This window comes from Panthera pardus, unplaced genomic scaffold, assembly GCF_024362965.1.
Source record: "Panthera pardus isolate Hobbes unplaced genomic scaffold, ASM2436296v1 HiC_scaffold_20, whole genome shotgun sequence".
NCBI classification, from domain to species: Eukaryota; Metazoa; Chordata; class Mammalia; order Carnivora; family Felidae; genus Panthera; species Panthera pardus.
Genome location: NW_026526766.1, coordinates 88,935,239 through 88,959,144, shown reverse-complemented (window position 1 = coordinate 88,959,144; position 23,906 = coordinate 88,935,239). Strand labels below are relative to the sequence as shown.

Genomic DNA, 23,906 nt, shown 5'->3' with positions numbered 1-23,906 from the left:
CGCACATTCTTGGGGCTCCTTCCTTCCCCTGGGGGCAGCCTGTCACCCTGCAGACTCCTGTGAGTCAGCCAGTGTTTAGGCACGTCGATACTAACATTAGAATCAGTCCCTAAGTAGCCCCTCATTTCTGTGAATCCGCGGTAGACCCCACTGAATACCTCAGCTCTGGGGTCTCCTGGTATTTTGGAGGACGAGTGAGGAGAGCTGACCGAGCAGCCCTGACTGCACCCAGGACTCCCAGAGCATCGTCTCTGTAACTCCCCAGAGACCCCGCCCCAGAAGCGTGGTCCCCGCCTCCTGTGTTTTCATTTTGCATTTTTTTCTTCTAGTATAATTAGCATACAGTGCCATGCATTTGCATCGCTGTTTTAAAGGGTAGGAAACTGAGGCTCAAGAACTTAGGCTGTTTACCCAAGGTCACACAGGTGGAAAGAGAGAGCCCCGGACCGGAGCCCAGTCTGTGTGACTGGAGTGTACGGCCTCGGCAGTCACCCTGAGGCCGTCTCCCGGAAAAGGCACCCATGGTGCTTGGGAGTCCGCCACCCTGAGCGGGCCAGATCAAAGCTGGTCAAGAAGGTACCGTCACACCTGATGCATCTTGTGACCGCATAGAAACCGCTTGTGAGTGTCTGTCCAGTGCTCAGTTCTTGCGGGGCCTGCCCAAGTGCCGAGAGACTTGACGCTTCAGGGGTGGTCCATGAGGACGGGTCCCGGACCCCTGAAAGAGCTGGCATCTGTCTTAGTCTGTTCAAGCTGCTATAACACAGCTCCACAGCCTGGGTGCTTCCATACAGCACGGTTCTGGAGGCTGTGGTCCAAGGTCGGGCTGCCACCATGGTCGGTGTCCCCTTCCGGTCACAGACTTCTGGTTGTATCCCCACACGGTAGAAGGGCAAGGCATCTCTCTGGACCCTCTTTCCTGGCACTGATCACATTTAGGAAGGGAGCTCTTAAGCACCTCCCAGAGGTCCCCACCTCCTAATACCTAAACTAGTTGGGTACGTGCTCAAGGGAGAGGCATCTGTCAGCACATCTCATGGCGGCCTCTGCCCTTGGGGACACACAGGCAACAGAGCTGAACCAGGCTCCTGCGTGAGACCAAAGCCGCTGCCTGAAAGGGCCACGTGGGCTTCTCAGGGTGGCCTCCCGGGACCAGACCGTACCATCCGTTGGCCGATGCGTTCCATACGCTGTCTTCTCTTTGGCCTTTTCCAGCCAGTGAGAGAGCCTCACTACGGTGGGGGGGGGGGGGGGGGGGACATTCACCAGGGATGAATGGAGAGTCCCAAAGCCAAACATTTGACCCCACTGCCATCCCCAGCAGGGTCCAGAGTGAGTCTCCCCGCCCCCCCCAGGCCTGGGTGGTTGCTATAAAAGATCAGTGAAACGTGGCACCTGGCTGGTGAGGGCACCGTGGATGTTCAGGCTCCTCGGCCCCCAGTATGAGAGCCACTGAGCCGGGCACCCCCTCACCCAGCTTGTGTAGAAAGCTTGTGGGAATGGAGCTTCCCAGGAATCTCAGCCTCCGGTGCCTGTCCTTCGGAACATGGACGGCACTTCCCACAAATTCATGTGACCACGTACATGAATGGTTGGTCTTGAGTTCGGGAATTAGATGGGGAAATAAAATGTGTACGAGTGAGTAGGTGCCTGGGGTAGGTGTCCTGAGTCTGATATAAACCCGCAGAGCGAGAGGGAGCTTTAGACTACTCAGGCCAGCCAGGAAGGAGCAGGGCTGGCCGGCAGCAGGTTGGGGGGGGGGGGGGGGGCGCACCTGTCCCTGGAGTTGAGGCAGCCCCTTGGTCCAGTGTAAAGTGTAGCTTTACAAAACCACCTAAGGATGTGAGTGGCTTTGACCTCCTGTTGAGAGTCGTGTTTCTTCCTCCTTTTCCTTGTCCGTGGGTTCTGAAAATCCAGTGGCAAAACGCAGAGAACATTTGAGGGAGCCGTGTGCACATTTGTGTTGAGTTTGGCTTCTGGCAAACTCCGGCATCTGTGGTGGGCAGGTGAGCCGGGCCAGCACGTTGGATACAGACCATTCCACATGCCCTTCTCCAACTGCCCTGTGACGGCATCAGGCTGTCAGGCCCTTTGTGGGACGCGGTGACATCTCAGGTTCTGAGCCTGGTGGCCCCAGAGCTCCTCTGTCCCTCCTCCCACAGCAGAGCTCAGGCCTGGGCAGTGCTCGTTGGTTCTCAGAAGCTGTGGGCGCTCGCTGTCTCCCCTCAACCTGGCCTCGAGACTTGTCTGTCTCCATGAGAGTTTGGGAGAGTGTTAGCCTCGCAGCTCTAGGGTGATACCAGAGACGTTGCAAGATCCCTCCATTGGTGAAAGAAAAGAGAAAAGATCGGGTAGGGAGGGAAGTGAGCTCAGAGAAATTTTCAGCATTTTGATTGCATTTTTAAGACTCCCCTTCCAAAAGGATTTGAAGCGGGTTACGATATTTGAAAGGCTGCAGCGTTTGACTTTGAAGGGATAAAACCAAAGAAGCTCATCCGAAAGACTCGAAATGAGTAAATATGACCCGTGGTCTGAACGTGCACACTGAATTTAGTCACCGGGTTCCTGAAGGGACAGAGGCACGGGTTGGGTTCGTGGGTTTGGTTCTCTGACACAGCAGAGAGTGGGACCACCCGTACCGCGCCTGGGGCTTGCTCGTCGTTGAGGGCGCCCGCGTGCCTCTGTTCAGCCACCGCGGATGGCGATGGTCGGTCCCCAGGCCCTGCTCAAGGGAGGGCGCGCCCGGGTTGGGGGACCGTGGTCCGGAGGCATGCGGGGGTTGCTTCGGCCTGCTCCTCACTAGAATCGCTGTGAACGGCCCACCCCAGCTCGGCCGACCTAATCTAACGACTTTTTCTTTTGTCTGTTTTCTTCTTCCCATCTTCCCGTTTCTGTGTCTGTCTGCCGCTTTGATTCTGTAGTATAAATCTGTGTTTAGGTCCTACTCCCAGGATTTCGTGCCTCACAACCAAGCTTCCGTTCAGCCTTTCCTCCCGTCTACCCCCTCTTCCTCTCCACACTTCCCGCCCGTCCACCAGTCTCAGAGCTCTGACTTAGCGGTGCCGACCGTGGCCAGTCTGCCTCCCAGCACCGTGGACGGGCCTCTCTCGTCTTCTCAGGAGAGCAGCTTTCATGGGAACACTGTCTGCCTTCCTTCCGAAACCTCTCTCACTGACTCGCCCCCGACGCCTTCGGTGAGAACTCAGCACACACACCCCTCCACGTGGGTCTGCACGTTTTGAGAAAAGCGGTGTCGCTGTTCGTGAGTCTGCCGCCCTGCCCCCCACCCCCAGTGGCAGCCAGGCCTGTCTGACTGAGGTCTGTGGAAGGTCGCAGAGTGAAACAGGAGGGTGTCTGTTTCCAGAACAGAAACGGAACCTTCCGTACAGAGTTCCCGTCAGATGGGGAACCCGATTTTCCAGAAACAGATTAGTGGCCGTTTAGAGACAGCCATAAGTAAGCACGAGACAGAAAATGCGCCTGGTTTCCTGGTTGGTTGTGCGTTTTTAGAGAAAGATACAAACACCTGTGGAAGAAAGGTGCGGACAGAGGACTCTGAGACCGGAGGCAGTTGCCTCTGTGGCGGCAGGTGCTGCTGAGTTCCCTGAGCGCCTCATCCGGGGACGGGGTGCTAGCTGGCAGGGCGGAGAGGACCGGGGCCGGCAGGCGGGGGCGGCGCTGCAGCGAGCTGGCCTGTCTTGGTACGTTGCCTCCCTCCGGGGCAGTTTGAATGGCCCTTGACCTCCCTGGAGAAGATCCAGAGGGAAACTTGCGTCCCCTGTAACACAGAGGCAAGAGGTGGCAGAAGTGGCTTCCTTCTCGGGCCTGGGAAAGGTCCCCAGGGAGACCCGAGCTCCCGCTGCCGCCCTCTTTCCTTCCCCGTGAAAGGAGTGTCCCGGTCAGGGCCGGCCCGGTAGGCTGCTCTCTCTCGGAGCCGTGACGGCGGGCTGGGGGGCCTGTCACATGTGCATCTCCTCTCATCCTGTCTCCCCCAGAGTGAAAACGCCAGCGAGGAGGCTGGTGAGGGTGAATACGTCAATCTGTATTCCTCTGGCCAGAGCAGCGAGGAGCTGCCTCACTCCCGAGGAGTAAGTAACCTCAGGGCTGCCTCGTGCATGTGGCCTGGCCTGGCAGGGTTGGGCCCTGCTTCTGCCTGGCTGAGCCTCCCGGTCCCTGGCCGGCTGGGCCCCGCAGCCTTGCCGAGAGCCACGCTGGCTCGGTGGGGAGAGGACGTGGCTCCCCGTGGAGGCCCTCCCTTTGCTTTCAGTGCTCGTGTGACGCTCTCCGGGCCTGGCCGGATGGGTCTTCTGGAAATGAGAGGAGGCGGCATAGTGTTGGCCTGGCCCCGTATTGGTTGCTGTCTGAGATTTCTCTCTATCCCGTCTTCTAGTGTCAAGGCCCGTCTTCCATCCCCTCCCCAGAGGGAGGGACTCCTCTCTCCCTCACCACCAAGCCTCCTGGGCCTTCACCCCCTCCTCCTCCCTCAGCGCACTCCCTTACCCCCACAGGAACAGCTTCTGAGGAAGCTGGATGGGGTCTGTCCGGGAGCCCCCGCCCTCTGTGTTCACGAGCCCTCTATCCTGAGAGCGTAGTGAACTACCTGATGTGGCTGCCCTTGGTCGACCTCTGTCCCAGCTGGATACAGCCGTTCTGTTGAGCAGTCAGCTCTCCAAGTTTTGCTGCAGCAAGACACGAGCGAGCTCAGAAGCTTGAAAAAGAATGAGTCCCTTGACAGGAGGTGCCATGAGGACGCGAGTCCTCCCTGGTGATCAGCTCACAGGGCCCAGCCCATTAAAATTGTGGTCACCCCTGGTAAGACAGCCCCGCCGAGGACGCCCTCGCAGGACCTTCCACGTCCGCACAAGGCGAGCCCCACTTTGGTTACTTGAAAGTCCTAGAACATTGTGGGATTCGACCCTGTCTGTGGAAGCTGTTTTTACCCTGGTGTCCCCTCCTCACCTGTCCGCACCTGGTGACCTATGCCCCCGCATCGTCCAGTTTAGCCTCCACACGGTGGAGCCCATCCCAGGCTGGCCTTCCGTGGCTCTCCCCTCTGCCCGTGACCACGTTCGGTGCTGGCTTCACCTCGCGGCACTCCCCGCGAGGACGATCCATGTGTTCGTGCTAACCTGGTTTCTGTCGCGGCCGCAGTGGCAGAGCAAGGATGCCAGACAGCCGTGTCGTCGCCGAGTGGGGTGGGCCCGGATGCCCAGGCCCGGCTGCTGGAGGAGAGGGGCTGGCCCTCGTGCCCTCGAGCAGCTAGACCCCTTGGAGCCATAGCTGGGAGGCAGCTGTGCGTGGCAGTCCTGAGGACTCTAACTAGGAAGTCAGCAGGGGTTTGCTGCACGGTGGTCAAGGTCACAGGTTTCGGAGGCAGACGACCCTGGGGTTGAGTCCAGGCTGTGGCCTCCGAGCCGCGTGCGCTTGGGCAGAGCCTTCGTCCTGTGTCTGTGCGCGTGAGTAGCACGGTGCCTCCAGCTAACGGACAGGGTCCTGGTCGGGTCAGGTGAGAGGAGGCGTGGGAAGTCCTTAGCACAACGCCTGGCTCAGCTTGGCCGGTAGCAGCAGCTGTGAGTCCTTTCTTCCAGGAGGTGCTTGGATGGTCATAAGTAGGGGCCCCCTTTCACCGTCCCCAAAGGCAAGAGGGCCTTGCACTTCTCGCGGGATTAACCGCCTTCGTGGTTCCCGTGTCCACGTTTCGGATTACTCTGGAGGAACTTACGCTCAGAAGCCGCTTGCAGGCAGGAATGCCGGGAAGCAGATCCGCCCGGCTTGGGGCACCTGTCACAATCCCAGCGCTGGCTTCTCTTTTCAGGAATCACCAGCTACGAAAGACGGACATCCCAGAGACCCCGCATCGGGCAGCGGCGCACCTGGGAAGGAGAGCAGAGACGGCGAAAGGTAGGACGTGACCGGGTAGAGTGGGGGCCCTGAAGGCAGCGAGCCCACTCGGGGAGAGCTGCCCCCTGCCCACCGGCAAACAGGCCTCCCGGGGCTTTAGGTTTACGTCCTTTCCCTTTTTCTGACTCTCAAAATCATACATGCGCAGGGCAGAAAGCATGGCAAGTACAGAAACATACAAGTAAACCAGAAAAATCCTTGATAATCCCACCCTTAAAGGCTCCACTCTGGCAAGCATTCTGCCATTATTTCCTGGTGATGTGCTCACGTATTATCCGCTTTGCAAGTCACCCACGACAGTATTTTCTTTCTCAAATCCCAGGCCAGCCTTCCTTGGCCTCTTCCAAGTTCAGGTGCAATAAGGGAGTGTACAAGACTTGCCAAACCTTTTATCGTGAGTTTCTTGATGGGTGTATTGTGTTGTTAAGCCATTTGAAAGTAAGTTACAGATGTGACATTCAGGCCCTAAATACTTCAGTGTGCCTCCCGAAATATTTTAAAAGCTTCCCCGATTACAATACCATTACCACACCCAAGGAAAGTAATGATAAATTGCCTTATGTCATCTGGTACGCAGACCATCCTCCACTTCCCCAAGTGTCCGTAAAGCTGCTTGTATAGCTTATTTTTTTGGAACCAAGATCAGTCAGGAGTCACTGCATTTAGTTGTGGGTCTTTTTTTTTTTTTTAATATTTTTTTAACATTTATTTATTTTTGAGAGAGCATGAGTGGGGGAGGGGCAGAAAGAGAGGGAGACACAGAATCCGAAGCAGGCTCCAGGCTCCGAGCTGTCAGCACAGAGCCCGACGCGGGACTCGAACCCACACACCGGGAGATCGTGACCTGAGCCAAAGCCGGTCACTTAACCGACTGAGCCCCCAGGAACCCCATGTGTCTTTAATCTTTTGTAACATTTTCAGCATTTGCCGGAGTCAGACCTGACCCGGTTTAGAAACGTGTAAGTCCGTTTCTGTACGCGTGGGACCTCCAGATCCTCTCTGGCCCTGCCATCGGCAACCGCGTGGTGACGCTGCCTTCTCAGCGAGATGTTCGACAAGTTCAAGCTTTTCCTCCCTCTGCAGGCCAAGGTTCCGCTACCTCTGGGGTCCTGCTTGCCAGGCCTAAGCATAGACGGTTCAAGAGGTGGTAAATAGCAAGAGGCAGAAGAAGAATCAGAAAGCGCTCGATAGGGGCCCGCTGAAGAGGGCTGCCCGCCCAGCCTGCTCTTGGCCGCTCCTCAGTGCCGTCCGTGTGGGTGGAGACCATCTGATCCGTCTGCCCGGGCTAAGATCTCCCTAAGTGTTAAGCAAGGGATGATGGGTCTTCTAGTTGAACACCTGGCAGCAAACGGGGGCTGTGCCAGGCAACAGGGACTCATGGGTTCAGCCTCCAGCTGCACGGAACCCGAGAGCACCATTTTTCAGAGCTGCAGATGGCCTGTGTGAAAACAGAAGGATGAGCACGTCGACCGCTTAGAAGCAATTACAGAGATGTTCTCCTCCTTCCACAAAGGCCAGACTGCGGACCGGACCCTGAAGGGACACGAAGCAGATGGTTCTTCCCGTGACTGTGTGTGATTTTGCTTTGGGCCGTCCATGTCTTACTGAAGGCACAGGTTTTTATCTCCCAGATACTTAGGGTTAAAAATGTGGCCTGTGACCACAAGGATCCACGGTGGAAACTGTCAGAATAAAACCGGAACACGGGAGAAGATGCCGGGGGAGGCATGGTGCCTACAGACCCAGCATCTGTCTGCTCCCGGGATGCCCCCCTCACCCCCCACATCCCTCCTCTGCTGGCCGTTCTCTCCTTCTCCCCCTTCACCAGCAAACCCCGGCTCAGTCCTTCAGGCCTCAGCCCGTGTGTCCTGCCCCAGGGCCTGCTGCCCTTTAGACTGTGCTGTGTCCTTCTCAGGCCGGTGCCCCAACTGCTGGCTTTAACGTCCGCCTCTCCTGCTAAACCCAGCACCCCCGAGGACAAGGGCCAGTCTGCCCGGCTCATACTTCTCAGTCCCACGGAAAGGCGGCCCTTAGAAAAAAACTTGAGGAATGGCGCGAATAGCCACGCGAACTTTCTCTCCCAAGCTGCTTGCCCTTATGCCATTTCTGTCCTTGAATACCGACTATGTGGACGGTGGCCTTGACCAAGAGAGGCTGATCCCATCACTTATTTAAATAGTCCAATGGAACCTTGTTGATCGCCTTCTTAATCCCGTCCACTTATAGACGGAGCAGAGAGCAAGAAACGTCCCAAGGTCACAGAGCTCATCGGTAGTGGCACCAGAAATCCAGTCTGTGCTCTGGCTTCCAGCCCCCACTCGGGCCCCCTGTGCTGGGGCGGGGGGAAGGGTGTGGATTTCCCCGTTGTAGCCGCAGTTCCAGAAGGACCTGTTCAGGGGCAGTCGTAACTCCTAGTCCTCACGCAGCGGGCCGCACTGCCTCGGGCCCCTGGTGTCCTGGATGCTGGGGCCTCTTGGACGCTTGCAACACAAACCACTTCTCCCTCCAGGGCCCCGAGGTCACCAGATGCTTCAGAGTTGGCTCGGTCGGAGGAGGAAGTTGACGAGCTGTCCCTCATCGACCATAATGAAATCATGGCAAGGCTGACACTGAAGCAAGAGGTGAGGACGGGCCTTCCTTGAGCGTCTGGGCCATAAAGGGAGTGAGAGGGCTTTGAGGAGAATGGAACCGGGAGGTGTCTCAAACAGAAGACCCAAGTGAGGCACCGACGCCCCAGGTGGCCACCCCACGCTTCCTAGGCTCTGTGCACGGCATTTATTCTGACCCCGTGCCTGGGCCACGGTGGGTGCTGAAGGACACTGGGCAAACAGATGGACTCCTAGAGAAAATGTCCCGTGTCCCCTTCTCGGGTACTTCCAGAGAGTAATCTTGGGCGAGTCGGGTAACCTAAGCCCCAGAGGACAGGACTCCGGAGGTATCATGACTGTGAACTCTGTGGAGGGTGTTCAGTTCAGAGCTTGAGCATGGGGAGCCCTCATTAGCATAAGCCGCCTTCACATTACTGTTGACCGAATGCCCCACGGTAGTTTCCGTGTGGGAGACACAGGCTGATTAAGAAATCCCAGCCTAGCCGCCACAGCCGCCTCTGTCCTGTGCCTTGCCAGGATGGCGATTCTGGAAGCACAGAGGAACAGTTTCATGTCATAGCCTTGACCCCGCCCTGGGGAAGGACTGTTTCTGGGCTCCAGCTGTGGCGGCACGCAGATGCAAAGACAAGCAGTGGGTATACTGCCCTTGGCACGGGGTGCGCTGGGCCGGGCCGGCCGCCGCAGAGCGTGACAGGAAAGGCGAGGCCGGCGGGGACCCTGGGGCAGCTGGCTTCTCTGCCGACAGAAGTCACGTCTCGTGACCCTTCGCAGAAAGTCCTGAAAAATCGGGGCGTGGGCGTGGCTGCCCTCACCCTTAGCTGGAAATGCACGATGCTCTCGGGACTCGAGTCCAAGCGTGGAAACACAGAAGTGCTCGGAGAGGCAGGCGCCTCTGAGCCTGCGGGCCGTGGGCCCACGGAGGCTGGCGGGGTGGGTGTCCTTCAGGATCAGAGGCAGGGGTGTGGGCTCTCAGGCTCGCCTGCTGCCAGCTCTCTTTGGCTCCCAGCAGGTTTATGGGCTAAAGCCTCTGCCCACATGAAAGTAAGACTCGTTCTTTAGTCGGGAGACGGCAGCTGGTGTCCCAGAAGCAATGTCAGGCATAATCGAGCGTCTTTGTGACGCTTCCGGGCTCCTGGGAGTGCTCCCTGTGGAGGGACTTGTGACTCCTTCCACGTGGGGAAAAACAGTAACGCGGGGCCACTGGCTGCAGCTGTGGGAGCGGGTGCGCCCGCAAGGAGCCCACTGCCCCCGCTGCCTTCTCGGAGCAGCCGCTGGCAGCCCCGCCTGCCTCCCCGCGGGGTCCCGCCCTCCCCACCTCTGAGACCCCGGGGTTGGTGAGGACAGAGAGATCTGATGGTACTATTGTCCCCTGACCCCACTGTGACCCAGAGCGGGGTGCCCTGGTGTCCGGGCGGCTCCCAGACGAGCCGTGGTCCTGCCCGCTGAGCGCGCAGAGCTGGGCGGGCCACGTGGGCACACTGGCCTCCGTGCGCGGCCGCGCTGCTCCCGGGTGACAGAGGCCAGAGGGAAGGGGGCCCCGGGGTCTCCACAGTGCAGGGACTTGGTCTCGTCCCTACCCCGGACTTCCCGGCGCAGCTCTCCTACGGCCGAATTCTGCCGCACACCCTGCTTTGCTCTTGTCGTTGCAGGGTGACGATGGGCCGGACGTCCGTGGCGGGTCCGGAGATATCCTGCTGGTGCACGCTACTGAGACAGACAGGAAAGGTGCGTCAGCGCCCCGTGCGGCGGCCTTTGTCACAGCTCCCCAGGCATCCCCTGGCCCCGTGGCCCTACCCCCCGCGGCCCTCTCTGCCAGCCCTGAGCGGGTCGGAACGGCGGCCCGGGTGCAGCAGGGTCACTGTGAGGAGAGCCCACCCCGGGGGACAGAGCCGGGCTCGCTGCTTCCCAGCCCTGTCAGGGCGTGTCCTCCACTGGTGAAGGGCCCCCAGGGTCAGTGGAGAGGGAGCTCCAAGTGCAGAGCTCGGCACCCAGTAGGTGCTCCCCCCACGGTCCCTCAAATAACAACGCGTTCGGCAGCGTTAACGTCACGGTGACACGTGGGTAGCTTTTTCTGCTTTTCCTGATGTTTGACTCATTACGTTATTCCAGACCACTAGATGGATTTCACTCACGGAGGTCCTGGCACACGTTCCGGCCGGGAGCCTCAGCCCAGAGCAGTGGCAGCACCGTCACAGGACGGGGTTCCGACCCTCCGCACGCGGCTGCCCCAGTCAGCGTCCTGATCCACTGGCGGGGCTGGAGGAGCAGGGCACCCACTGTTGGGCAGACTTTGTGCTGGCACCAGAGCTGTCGTGCCCTGAGTTCTGACAGGGAGAGGAGGAGGAGGGCCGTGAGGAAGGCGCCACGGCCTTGACCTCAGTCAAGACGGGGGACGGGTGCCTGGTGTTCTGTTGATGTCTTTGAAAATTAGTGAAAAGGTGATGTGACCGCAGGATTAAAGTCAGTTGTGGGAAGAATTAAAACACCCCAGGCCTGAAACCTTACACCACCAATGTTAGTTTTATGAATGACCACGTCCCTGTTTTTATAGCAGGTTTCCCAAAATATGTTACACAGAACGATTCTGAGAATTTCTAAGTTACGAAAATAGTACAGAAATGTTCACGTGGCAGAGAATTTGAAAAATAGAGAAAAAGAAGAAAGGACTCCAACAAATTCACCGTAGCCACTGGGCTTTCTTTACCCCCGGCTTCCTTGGACTAGGGCAGACCCCGGTCCCGGACGCGGAGTTCAAATCCGTGCACGTCCCTCTCCTTCCGGCCTCGGCTGCTTGAAGAGGTTAGCGGTGGCCCGGGGACAGGGAGGTGCACAGAGCCGACCGAGCCAGCGCGGCACGCGGCCAGCACTCGGGAAGTGGCGCTCGCTCTGCTGCGGCAAACCTTCCTCCACGCCCGCCTGAGCACCCTCCTCAGCTGGGCCGAGAGGAACAGTTCTCCTCTTTCTCCAAAAGGGCTGAAGCGGGAGCTGGCTCCCGTCCTGGCTTTGAGCGGCTTACCTGCGGGTGTGGCCAGAGGGAGCCCCGAGGGCAGGGCAGACCAGAGCCGCCCGGTCTGCCGGCTGTGCCCGGGGCAGGTGCTGCCGCCTGGGGCCTCCTCTCGATGTCATTCACGGAGATCCTGAGGATTCCGGGGGAAACAGTCATTTGTACCTGGGGTGGACTGGGGCGGGGGAGGCCAGGGGCCACAAGGCACGTTCCTTGGGCGGGTGGCTTCCCGTGGACCAGAGACCACACCGGTGGCACTGTACCGGGAAGCCCGCGGCTCAGGGCACGCGGACTTGGATCTGTTCTGCCGGAAGCAGGCGGTGGCCTGTGCGGGGCTCACTTCTGCCTCCTTGCCCCCGCCTCTTTGAACAAAGCCCCGGTTATCAGTGAGCCGGGTGAGCGGAGGGTCCAGGAAGGAGGCGCCTGAGAGCCGTCGGGCCCCGCTGTGCGTTTCCAGCCTGTGAGCCTCCCTCCCGACACCTGCTGCGCCAGCCGGGCCCACCCCTCTGCTGGTCCCCTAGATTCTTGCACTTGGGGAGTTGGGGGACGAATGAGAGAAGACAGAGAAGGGGTCCGTGTCCAGAGAAGGACACAGATTTAAACTGTGTGCGTGTGTCACCCTCGGCCTCACCGTGAGCAGCACACACTTTGGGACCCAGTCAGGACTCAGACCTCAGCTCCGGCACAGAATTAACTCTGAAGTTCCTAAGCCTGGCCAGACGGGGAGTCTGTGATGGGGAGTGTCCTGCGTTTAAAACATTCCTTTTTTTTTTTTTTTTTTTTTTTTTTTTTTTTTTTTTTTTTAGCGTCAGGGACCGCATCACCAGCACAAGCAGAGCCAGGGGGCTGTTGGAATTCTGGGAACGTTGGGAATCCCCAGCTAGAGCCAGCCCTTCTGAAGGGCAGGGAGTGAGGGGTGGGAGCTGCTGGTCTGGGTCCCACCCGACCGCCGGGGCCAGGCTTCTCCTGGTTGGCCTTCCCTTCCCTGGTGCTTCTGTGTTCCAGCAACGTGCTGAGCTGTGGCCCTTCAGCCTTATCGCTCAGTGTGTGGAAATTCCCAAGATCTTTGCCCCTGGACACTGCCCCCTAAAGTATTACCTGTGACCTGGCTTCAGAATCCTGCTGATGAGTTTGGATTATTTTCTCTGTGCCCATGACGATGAAGGCCCTTTGGGTCTCAGGTCTTAGTGCAGACAAGACGCGCTCGGTGTGTCGTCAGAGATGGCAAATACGTGCAGCAGGCACGCTGCCATCTCCGTCCCCTGCCAGTGGCAGCCATCCCTCAGTGGTCGCTCTTCTCTCTAGATTTGGTGTTGTACTGCGAGGCCTTCTTGACCACCTACAGGACCTTCATCACCCCGGAGGAGCTCATCAAGAAGCTGCAGTACAGATATCCTTTCCCGAGTCCCTCCGGCCCGGCTTGCTCTTCGAGCCCCTGTCCTCGCCCAGGGGCTGAGTGAGATGGCATAAGGGATGGGGCTGGGCTTGCCTGATGGCAGTTGCGGTCACTAAGGAGTCCTGAAAAGGAGTTAGAATTGGTGCACCTGCGGGGGGGGTGGGGCACGCAGGCCCCCAAAGAGACCCAGGTCAGTGGCACCTGCAGCTTCTGAGCTGAGCCCCAGGGCATTGAGGTGACAGGCACCAAGTGTGCAGGGCTTACCGGAATCGGGACTCCGATAAACAGCCACAGAGGTAGGCACGGCCACTCTGCCTGGAGGCAGACCAGCGGCGGACAGAAGTACCATGTCCAGGGAGAGTTGACTCCCGCCCCTCGGCCACATCTGCCCCGAGGGCTCACCCCTTCAGGGACTACCCTGTGCGGGAGCAGCCGAGAAAGACCCAGGGCCCCGGGAGCCGCTGTCATTACCTTTCTCTCAAACCTGCTTTTCTAAAAAGCCGGCCAGCCCAGGGTCACCTGCTCCTTGGCCACCTCTCCCTGTCGCAGCCCACGACTGCCCTCTGCTGGACAGCCTCTGTTACTTGGGGCTGGAAGTCCCGCGTTCTGCCTCCCAGCTGTCTACCTTCCTTTCCTGTGTGTCCTAAGGCTTCCCCCACCAGGCTCATGTCTCCTGCAGACCTCTGTCGCTCCTTCCGCGGTCCCCGTACCCCAGCACTAGAGGACCTGGTCCCTCAAGACTGAAGTGGACAGTCTGCATTCACTTGCTCACAGGCCTGGCTCAGCGTACCTGTCGAGAACTTCCTAGCATCGGGCAGGATGCTAACTAAGCCCGTGCCATGAAGGCTCTCACTCAGTTACAGTACTGTTTCGTATGTTATTGCCATATTATGGATGGTGTTGTTATATCACTGTTCTGTGATTCGAAATAGGCTCAGAGAAGGTAAATGACCTGTACGGCTGTTTGGTGGGAGAGTAGCCACTGACATAGGTTCCCAGCTCAGGTTCCAGGCACCTACCTTGTTCAGCTGCTTCAGGCATTGATGGGAATGTTGCAGCCTTAAGATCCTAGGCCTAGCTGGCTAGTAAGTCCTGTGCTGCAGGCTCTGGTGACGGTCCTTGGTGTGTCCCCACCCCTCCAGTGTCCCGTGGATCACGAAAGAGCAGGAAGGACAACCAGAGAAGGGTTTGGAGAGGATGGCAAGGATCTGTGACTTTTGGGGCAGAAACCAGGACCTTGGGGAGGAGCAGGAGGTGAACAGATGTTGGAGTGGCTATGGTGGGGAAGGGGCCTCAGAGGCTCTGGAAAGATGGGGACAGAGCGGACCCAGGGCAAGAGTGCAGGAAGCCCCTCTGGGCCATGCCCCTTCCCGGGAGACCTGGAGGTTTTAGGGCATGTGGGTTTTGACCACCCTTTTCCAACTGAGGCTCAGCAAGGCAGCCTGCAGCGGTTCGGTGAGCCCTGCAGGAAGATTGGCCTCAAGGAGCAGGGGAGCGGCTTCCAGGGGACCAGGGCTCCTGTGCACTGTAAGCTCTCTGTACATGGCAGCTGGGGGAGGCAGCCCTCCCCCCGCCACCACACCATCCCTGCCTGTGTAAAAATGCCTTTCTTTAACCCACACTCCACGTACGAGAAGTTCTCTCCCTTCGCCGACACGTTCAAGAAACGCGTGAGCAAGAACACGTTCTTCGTGCTGGTGCGGGTGGTGGATGAGCTCTGGTGAGTGCGTCTGCCCGCGAGATGGCAGGGAGGCAGGTGGGGAGCCCTCGGGCATCCCGGGATCCCCCCAACCCCGCCACCTGCCAGGGCTGCAGGCTTCCTTGGGGAGAAGGGGCCGTCCATCCCGTCACATGCCACCAGCTTCTCCCACCCACTTTGACAAGACCCCTTGGGGAGAATGGCCCTCCCACCCAGACCTGGCCGGGCGTCCCTCGCATAGGGCACAGGAGCATAGGCCTAGTCTGTGGCACCTGTGCCCTCAGCCCCCAGCAGTAGTGGAGGCCCCGTCTGCTCTCCTCAGTCCCCCACGTCCCCCCAAGTCAGCACTCGCCGTCACCATTCACTTAACAAGTACCCATCCGGCCGGTCCCTTCCTAGGTCTGGAGAGCTGCGGGGAAGAAACCGCAGGACCCCTGCCTTCAAGGCATTTCCCTGCTGCAGGAGGGAGGCCTTAGTCCATGACTGCCCAGCCTTCGGGTCGGGCCGCTGTGCTCGGGAAGTGCCATGCAGAGAGGGTGCAGGAGTGTCCTACAGGCAAGGCGGCTGGTCTGAGGGGCCGGGACCATTTAGTGACTGTCACCTGGATGGGAACAGGAACTTCCTCTGGGGTGGGAGATACATACTAATGTCTCCATAGCCCAAGCACTAACGGGGGCCTGGTGTTCATCCGGTGCCAGCAGGCACTTGTGGAGGGCACGACCGCTAAGTGTCACCAGTGGGACCGTCCCCAGTGTTGCTGGTCGCTGTCACGTGACCCTTGGGTTTGTGAGGTGGATGTGGGCCCGGCGGCGGCAGCCTCCTCCTATGCTGGGTCCCTGTCCCTCACCGCATGGCCCTCGGCCCTCTAGCCTGGTGGAGTTGACAGAAGAGATCTTGAAGCTGTTGATGGAACTGGTCTTTCGCTTGGTGTGCAACGGGGAGCTCAGCCTGGCGCGCGTGCTCCGGAAGAACATCCTGGACAAGGTGGACCAGAAGAAGCTGCTCAGGTGTGCCAACTCCGACCAGCCCCTGGCAGCCAGGGGGGTGGCCGCCAGGTGAGCGTCCAGCCGTGGCTCCTCCAGCTCCTTCCTCTGGCAGAGTTGCCCCCGATCGCAGCCTCTCCGTTCCGTTGCCCTCGGCGTGCCTCCCCAGCCTCGCGTCCTGGCTCTGCCCGGGCCCTGCCACGAGGTTCGGCCCAGTGGACGGTCCAGTGGGTTCCCCAGGGGCTAGGCCTCTTCTCCAGGGTCATGATGTGTGATGGGTCCCCGTTTGGCAAGGAAGTGAGGAGCCAGGACAGGGGGGCGCCTCCTGGGACAGGAGACAGGCGAATGCATTCCGGGCCGTGGTCAGCTCTTGTCTTCCCGGCACTAACGTGGCAGCCGCGAGCTCTTGCCTGCCTGCCCCCCCCCCATCCCCACCGTCCTGAACGTTCCTAAGAACCTGGGGATGTAGTCTCCAGTCTGTTGCCTGTGCCCCAGCCATAGAAGTTTGTTGATGTGTCCCTTCCTGTCAGTGTTTCGGCCTTCAGCCCCGTGATGCCATCTTTGCTCCCACTGGGCCCTGGCAGCGGGGTTACCCCCCTAGCAGAGGCACCGGGGTCTCGGGCCTGAGTGTGGTGTGGCCCCGTCCTGCCGCCGGTCAGCTCCGTGGCTGCCATCCTCCTGTGAGGCGGGGCTTAGGGGCAGCTGCTCCCTCTGCACCCCACCCCCCCCCCCCCGACTCCCCGGCTCTGAGGCCGCAGTACAAGGCCCACCCAGCTCCTGCCGTCCTGTCCCGACTGCTCACCTCGCCTCTGTCTTCTAGGCCGGGGACGTTACACGACTTCCACAGCCATGAGATAGCTGAGCAGCTGACCCTGCTGGACGCCGAGCTCTTTTATAAAATAGAGGTATGGCATTGAGCAGGGCTGGGGACTGGGGAGAAAGCTGTCTGTTGCCCTGGGCAAGCAGCCACTGCTTGTCCCCAGACAGGAGAAACGGCCCATCACAGAGAAGCCAGAGGGCTCCAGTTCCATCCAGTCTACTTCCTTTTTCAGATTCCTGAGGTTTTGCTTTGGGCCAAAGAGCAGAATGAGGAGAAAAGCCCCAACTTGACCCAGTTCACGGAGCACTTCAACAACATGTCCTACTGGTAAGGCGCATCTGAGCGGGTTCCCACGCCGTCCCCCACAGAGCGCTCTGAGGGCAAGGAGGAGGTGCCCCCTCCATCCCTCCCAGCTTCTGCCAAGGCCCTGGGCATTAATTGGGCACTGCAGGAAAAGAGCAAGCGCAGGGACAGGGCAGGGTGGGTCTTGCATGTTGGAAGGGGCCACCTGGAGGGCTGGCTGAGATTGGGGAGTGCCAGGATCGATTGGTAATGTCTGCCCTGGGTGGCGACAGGGGAGTTCAGTGTGCCGTCCGGCACTGGTCACTGCCAGCCCCCAGGCGGCCTCAAGGCTGAACCTCACCCGGCCTCTGCCTGAAAGAGAACAGCTGAGGAGGGTGTTCTGTTAATACTTTAAGCCCTGAATTCTTAGCACAGAATGAGGTCCGAAGTGTTTACACTGTAATGTGTAACAGAACTGTTAGCTTTTCTAGATGTGACTCAAAGGTGTCCGTGGCCTCTCGGCATCGGACGGAGGATGGTCAGAGCGTGGCAGCCATGCGGCCTGCACCTGGCCCCGGCCACACCCCATCCACCGCTGCCACCGATAGAGCATCTAGTACTTGTTAAAAGGCTCTGGGGACTGCCTTTTGGAGAGAACGTGGGTCACCTCCCACTTTGCTGGTTTTTCTCCTCAGCTCAACTGTAGCAAGCCTCCGTGGGGCGTCCTCAGGGGTTCCAAGGAGGAGGTGCAGGCGGGGCCCTTCAGAGCCATGGTCCTCAGGGTGTGCTCAGGGCAGGCGCCTAAGACGAAGCAGGGGTGGCTCTTCCTCGAGTGGCTGCTGTGGCCCCTGTCACGTCCTCATGCAAGGCTGGCCTTTTGCTGGTCCTCAAGGCGGCCTCTTCCCCCACATGCTCACTCGTCCCCTGGGCTAGTCCGGAGGCCACCTGAGGAGCACTTCCAGCCCCAGTGGTGCCCCGGCCCGTGCTCATCAGGAACTCTCTCCTTCGATGCTCCCGCGCCTCCATCTGGAGGACCCCGTCTTGGTGTGTGGCCTCCTGCCTATCCCTGCGATGCCGTGAGCTCCTGGAGAGCAGAGACGGGGGCCTGTGCTTGGCGCCTCGAAAGCCCTGGGCACGCAGTGCAGGCATCCACATCCCTCTCCACCAGGACCACCTGGGGGTCTGGGAGGAGACTGTTCAGCTCAGTGGTCTCTCTCTCTCTTTGATTTACGCAGGGTCCGCTCAATAATCATGTTACAAGAAAAAGCCCAGGACAGGGAGCGGCTGCTGTTGAAGTTCATCAAGATCATGAAGGTAACCGCGGGCGCCCCGCCCAGAGTCTGCTCCTCTGGGCCCTGCCCAGCGGCCCCGGGCCCCCCTCACGGCCTCCCCTCTCTCCGCAGCACCTACGGAAGCTGAACAACTTTAACTCCTACCTGGCCATCCTCTCAGCACTGGACTCGGCGCCCATCCGCAGGCTGGAGTGGCAGAAACAGACCTCGGAGGTGAGTGGCTGCGGGGGAGGGAGGGTCTGCCTGGCCCCTGGCGAGCCAGCTGTGGCAGCAGGCACACAGATGTCTGCTCTGCACCCCCAACCTGGGCTCTCCGTGGCTCATCTCTGATCTTCGCGGTTGGTGCTGGGGTTGTCCCCTCACAGGGTCCTGCCACCTGGGCTGCAGGCCCGTATCTGGGTCCCAGCTTCACCTGTTCCTTCCTCCCATCCACCCGTGCTCCTGGAGGGGCTGCTCTGGGCTGGGGGGCCACACTGGTCACTGCGGACATACTGTGAACAGGCTAGAGACGTATTGGATGGTTTCTTTAGGGCAGGTGCCCCAGGGGGAGGGTGGGGTGGTCTGGCCTGGGGACGGGGAAGCCCCCTGAGGGAGTGTCCATCACACCAAGACCCAAGTAGGAAGAGTTTCCTGGGAAGAAGGAAATCCTGGGAATTCCTGTCAGAGGGGACGGAAGGGCACACACTGGGAGTTAGGCACCTTCAAGCAGCAGGACAGGGGCCAACGTGGCCGTGTCACTGGGGAGGGGCCCTGCTCTGGACCACGAGGGCCTTGCAGGGAGGAGTCTGGCAAGGACCTGGACCTTTATCCTTGTGTCGAGAGGTTCCTTAAGAGAGGCACAGCCCCTAGGGGCTGGGTGTCAGCTGGGCCACTCAGGTGTCATCCCAAGGGGTGACACAAGGGGACAGAATTGTAAGACAGTATCGTATGGAGAAGTGTGGGACAGTCACAACAGCTGCTCTAGGAACACGTAGGAGGTTCCCGAGGAGGTGAAACATCGGGGGAAGAGACAAGCTGGGGGTGAGACTGGCAAGAACCCCACCCTGCGTGCCGAAAGGGCAGCTCAGGGAGGTCACTGCCTCGAGTGCAGGGAGGAGCAGAGGCAGGCTCGGGGCATGATGCAGGTCGCGGTGTGCTTCAGAAGAAGCCCACTTGGGCCCCCGGGCGCTCAGCTGTGGCTCTGGGGTGCCGGGCAGGGAGGAGGGGCTGGCGTCCCCACCCTCACACACTGTCCCGCCTGCGCAGGGCCTGGCCGAGTACTGCACACTGATCGACAGCTCGTCCTCCTTCCGCGCCTACCGGGCCGCCCTCTCCGAGGTGGAGCCCCCCTGCATCCCGTACCTGTGAGTAGAGCCCCCGCTGCCTCAGAGAGACCCTCCCTTAAGGGTTTCCAACCCAGACAGTTCTACTTCTAACTTTAAAACCAGGGGCGCCTGGGTGGCTCAGTCCATCTCACGGCTTGTGAGCTCAAGCCCCGTGTCGGGCTCTGTGCTCACAGCTCAGAGCCTGGAGTCTGCTTGGGATTCTGTGTCTCCCTCTTGCTCCGCCCCTCCCCCAGTTGTGCTCTCTCTCTCAAAAATAAATGCAAAACATATTTTTTAAAAAGGGTTGCACCTCTCCCATCTCCCCATCCCACTTCTCCCGCCCCACCCCCACCTCAGGGAGGGGTCTTCACCCTTGGCTGCACGTTACAGTAAGCCGAGGGCCCCTAGAGCACGCCACGTAAAGCAGCTCAGAGAGGGTTTCCCCAGGTGTCCGTACGGAACGGACTCAGCGGGGCTTTGGGGGAGAAGCATCTTCTGGGAAATAGCGGAAAAAATCAAAGTGGGACCGGTTTGTTAGCAGAGCCCTTAATAAGCTGGGAGACCTCGGGAGTCTCGGAGAGAGGGGTAGAAGGCTCAGTGGTGTCCCGGGGCTGCCCTCAGGGCCCTCACGCTCGGAGATCCAGATCTTGCTGCCACTGACCCTCCCTTTGCTGACTCGCCTTTCTGCCCTCACCGGCTGCCACCGTGCTTTCCCGTTGTGGTGGCCGGCTGGGCTCCTGCGAGGGCGTCGTCTGTGCCCCATCGCTCACCTCGTGGCTTCGTGTCCTCTGTAGTTAGAAGCGTGTTCCCTCACCTGTTAGCCAAACCCGAGACTCGGTGGGGAGGGAGGCCTGGAGAGCCTCTCTCTGTTATGTCTTTCCCGTTCGTTAACGTGACGAGGCTTGTCCAGCACCTGAGCTGGCTTTCCCGGGGACCCACAGCTCGGAGGTCGGGACCTCCCGCCGGAAGACACGCACACTCCCAGACGCGCTGCCCGGGCGCAGCCCACGGGCCCGAGCGGGCCCCGACTGCCGTCCGGGGCGGTGACTGGGCCTCTCCCTCCTCCCAGGGGGCTTATCCTGCAGGACCTCACCTTTGTTCACCTGGGAAACCCAGACTATATCGACGGGAAGGTGAACTTTTCCAAACGGTGGCAGCAGTTCAACATCCTGGACAGCATGCGATGCTTCCAGCAAGCGTGAGTACCGCCGCCGAGCAGAGGGGACGGGACCGCCGGGCCGTGAGGCTCAGCACACGCGGAGATGGTGGCCTGCTTGTTCCCTGCGCGGCACGTAGGCAGCGGCTCCAGAGCAGTTGGGGGGGGGGGGGTCCCGAGGAGCGGGGTGTCCTCCTGGGGCCTGCTTGGGGGCGGGACGGTGCACGCAGCCCCCACCGGCTCTGACTGGTGCCCTTCCCCCCACCCACCCCCCCACAGGCACTACGACATCCGGAGAAACGACGACATCATCAACTTCTTCAATGACTTCAGCGACCACCTGGCGGAGGAGGCGCTGTGGGAACTGTCTCTGAAGATCAAGCCCAGGAACATAACGAGGAGAAAAACAGACCGGGAGGAGAAAACCTAGAAGCGGGTGGCACGAGCGAGGAGAACGCGGCTCGAGAGGGGCCCCGAGGGCGGCTCCGAGACCGGGAGGGACGTTGGACCTGTCCCCGGGCAGGCTGCACGCGTCCTGGCCCCGAGGCCCAGCCAGCCCTCGGCTGTGACGGGCGGGAGCCCCGGCAGCCTCCCGGCCCCGCGGGAGCGGACGCCAGGCCCGCAGCGGAGCCAGCAGGCGGGTCTCGTTCCCGATTTGTGAACCCGTGGTGTTGGTTTCTGCTTTCACTTCTGTGTCCCCCTCCGCACCCCTCCCCCGCCTGGCAACAGCACAGGGATGTCAGCAGACAGGGTGGGGGGGGATGGTGGCCTCTTCACCCCCCCCCCGGGTCCTGGATCTGCTGACGTGACACACAGGTAGAGGACCCTCGCAAGGCAGGGGGGCTGGACTCCCAGTGACCTGGAATGAAGGGGACTTCTGGTCGGGTGGGCAGAGAGCAGAGAAGACCCGGGGAGGCTCCTTCCACTTCCCCGCCCTGCTTTTTAACATGCAAAATGGCGTGAGCTTCGGATGTGGCCCCAAAAGGTTCTTCCGGCAGGTGGCCTTTCAGCAGGCCCGGAGCTGGTGCTCCCCATCACGGTACTGGCCCTCACGGTGGTCCCCCGTCTGTCCCTTCATCGCCCCCGTCACCTAGCGCTCTGGGGAGTGGGCAGAGGGAGGAGCAAGGGAGGACTTCGGTTTTATCTGAGCTGGGGCCGGGAGCTCCCGGGGGAGTGAATGTGGAGAGCGGAGGGGTGTTTCTGTCCTGGGGAAGGCCCGCGGCCCCCTCCTCTGTCGCTTGCTGTGTGCCTTAAACTCCATCTCCTGTCCCCCCCTGCCCCGTGGGCTCCCCTCCTACCTGCCTCCATCCGGTGGAGCCAGGGCTGCTCTGCCCTGAGAGGACAGGGCCCGGCCTGGCTACGGCAGTGTCTACGCGGGGCAGGCTTGCTTTCTCCTCCGGCAGAGCGTCTTCCTTGTTGGAAACCCCTCTCGCTGCTGAGGTTGACGGTCCGAGGCAGGGAGCTCTCCGCACACAGAGGGGCCGGGCGGCTGCCCCCACGCCTCTCGTGTCCTGGTCTGTGGCTGAGCGCTCGCTTCTCCTGGGCTCGGGACTTGGTCAAGCAAATGCCGGGATCTAACTTCCTAAACGACCAGTCCCTTTGAGTCCCTCATGGGTTTCGAACAGCTCCCTTCACTCTTGTTTGTGGTCCTGTATGTGGAGGGGGGAACATCTGTGAAATGCCAGTGACGCCCCTCTGGTGGCGATCTTGCGGCCACAGGCCGGAACGTGTCACTTTCTTGTTTGAAGTGTGTGGTTCAGTGCTGAGGGTGGGCTTGCTTCCCACTTGGAACCTCTCGCTGCAGTCTTGTCCTCTCCCTTCCCGTCACGCCTCCTTCCGCCCCAGCTCCGCTGGATGCTGTCGTGTGCACGCACGGGGGCCACCGTGCCACAAATAACTGACGCCGTGTCTCCGCCACACATGTGGTCAGGTGGGTGTCCGTGGTCAGGGTCTGGCCCCCGGCATGGGCTGGGGTGGGGGGAGGGGGCTTTACCTGCCCTCCCCCCGGAGCCCTGGGCAGTCCGAGCAACCGGCCAGGCAGGGGGAGGCAGCGTGGCCGGGACGAGGGGCCCGTGTGTCAGGGCGACCCTGTGTGAGGACCGCAGGGGCAACGTGCGCTTAACTTATTGGCTGACGGGCTTCCCACCCTGTGCCTCGCTGAGGCACCCTCGGGGCTCTGGGAGCTGCAGACCCTGTGCCGTCACCGCAGCCTGCCCGTGACTTTCTGCCTCGGGAGGAAAGTCATTCTCACCTGCAGGTGGGGCCGGGACAGCGGCAGGGCAGGCACACGCCAGGTCAGCACGAGCCCAGCTCTCCAGAAGCGCCTCCACACACACCCCTGCCCCCGCGACGTTCGTTGTAAGATATATATATCCCCCACTAACCTGGCTGATAGCAGCATCTTCCTGCAGACATTTCAAACCTGTAACTTTTATATGAGAGGAAAATAAACACAGATGAAAGCGACAGTCCGAGCTGCCTCCACACAGGCGGGGCCTCCGGCAGGATGCAGTAACATACCCAGTGCTGGGGCCGGGTGGTTTGGGCAGGGATAGAGGTCACCAGTCCCTATCTGGGATTTTCCCTCCTAGGCCTGGGGCTTCAGAAGCAGATTGATGCACAAGCCCCATACTGCTCCCTCAAACCCAGCATCCTAAAAAAACTGAAATTTCTAAGGTCGAGTTCAGGGGGCACAGAGGTACCCAGGGCTACTTTCCAAAGCCCCTAAAGCTGGTCTCTGAAGGTGCACCCTCTGCAAGATTCCATCCGCCTGCCACTCACAAGGCCGCACACACGGGCTTGGAAACAGCCAAGTTCCGGTCTTTTCTATCTGAGGTGGGCTAGGTCTCCTCCATTTAAGGTGAGCCATCGGACTTATTTCCAGCCTGTGTGTCACCCCCTTCACTGTCCCGCCCACATCCCGGTGTCCAAGAGAAAGAGAGAAGAGAGGTCCTGAGTCCTCCACTAGCCGACAATACCAAGAACCAGCCTGGTCTGGCCCCACCCCCCCTGCAGGTGACTGGCAGGTAACGGGCCAGGTGCAGATGGGTGCACCGAGCCTGCCGACCAGAGCCGCAAGGCCTGGCTGCTACCGCCCATCCTGGTTAAATGCCTGGGCTCCACTGACACCCCCAGAGGGGCCTGGGAATCTGCACGTCTGGCCCAGCAACTCAGGATGCTCAGATGACCTGAGAGGGACCCTCCCCCTAGCTGCCCCCACCCCCGTTCAGACCTTAGGTCCATGTGCAGGGCCGGTCTTCTGCGGGTGCAATGGCCTTGCACTGTTCTCTGGTTCCGCAGCTGATAAGCCCAGAGACCTTAGGTAAGCGGCCCCTTCTCCACTTCCTGGTCTCTGCAGCCGACAGTAGAGGTATTGTCATCTTCCACCTCATAAGGTGAGAGCCCAGCGAGGCGGGACCTGGAAGAGGTCTGGCAAGCCGCCACCTCCCTCATCACTCGC

The 23,906-nt window shown here is 60.2% G+C and overlaps 1 protein-coding gene and 1 long non-coding RNA gene across 16 annotated transcripts in view; both read left to right on the top strand.

The window, feature by feature from the left end:
• The window catches only part of RAPGEF1 (Rap guanine nucleotide exchange factor 1), a 130,186-nt gene extending 108,960 nt beyond the window's left edge, over window positions 1-21,226 (top strand). For 8 of the 15 annotated variants that reach the window (XM_053908448.1, XM_053908446.1, XM_053908452.1 and 5 more), the window contains 15 exons: window positions 2,922-3,194; window positions 3,996-4,088; window positions 5,816-5,901; window positions 8,411-8,522; window positions 10,160-10,235; window positions 12,820-12,893; window positions 14,527-14,630; window positions 15,479-15,664; window positions 16,413-16,497; window positions 16,645-16,739; window positions 17,930-18,008; window positions 18,098-18,199; window positions 19,232-19,329; window positions 20,360-20,488; window positions 20,726-21,226. In XM_053908448.1, the coding sequence (XP_053764423.1) occupies window positions 2,922-3,194; window positions 3,996-4,088; window positions 5,816-5,901; window positions 8,411-8,522; window positions 10,160-10,235; window positions 12,820-12,893; window positions 14,527-14,630; window positions 15,479-15,664; window positions 16,413-16,497; window positions 16,645-16,739; window positions 17,930-18,008; window positions 18,098-18,199; window positions 19,232-19,329; window positions 20,360-20,488; window positions 20,726-20,876 (1,743 nt within the window). In that variant the 3' untranslated portion in view covers window positions 20,877-21,226. The remainder of the gene's footprint in view (window positions 1-2,921; window positions 3,195-3,995; window positions 4,089-5,815; window positions 5,902-8,410; window positions 8,523-10,159; window positions 10,236-12,819; window positions 12,894-14,526; window positions 14,631-15,478; window positions 15,665-16,412; window positions 16,498-16,644; window positions 16,740-17,929; window positions 18,009-18,097; window positions 18,200-19,231; window positions 19,330-20,359; window positions 20,489-20,725) is intronic. The other 7 variants (XM_053908457.1, XM_053908459.1, XM_053908454.1 and 4 more) reach the window with 3 other exon arrangements.
• Window positions 21,227-21,238: 12 nt separating this feature from the next.
• Window positions 21,239-22,914, top strand: LOC128778655 (uncharacterized). Its single transcript, XR_008424381.1, has 2 exons — window positions 21,239-22,395; window positions 22,467-22,914. It is a non-coding gene; the product is annotated as an uncharacterized LOC128778655 (long non-coding RNA).
• Window positions 22,915-23,906: the final 992 nt, after the last annotated feature.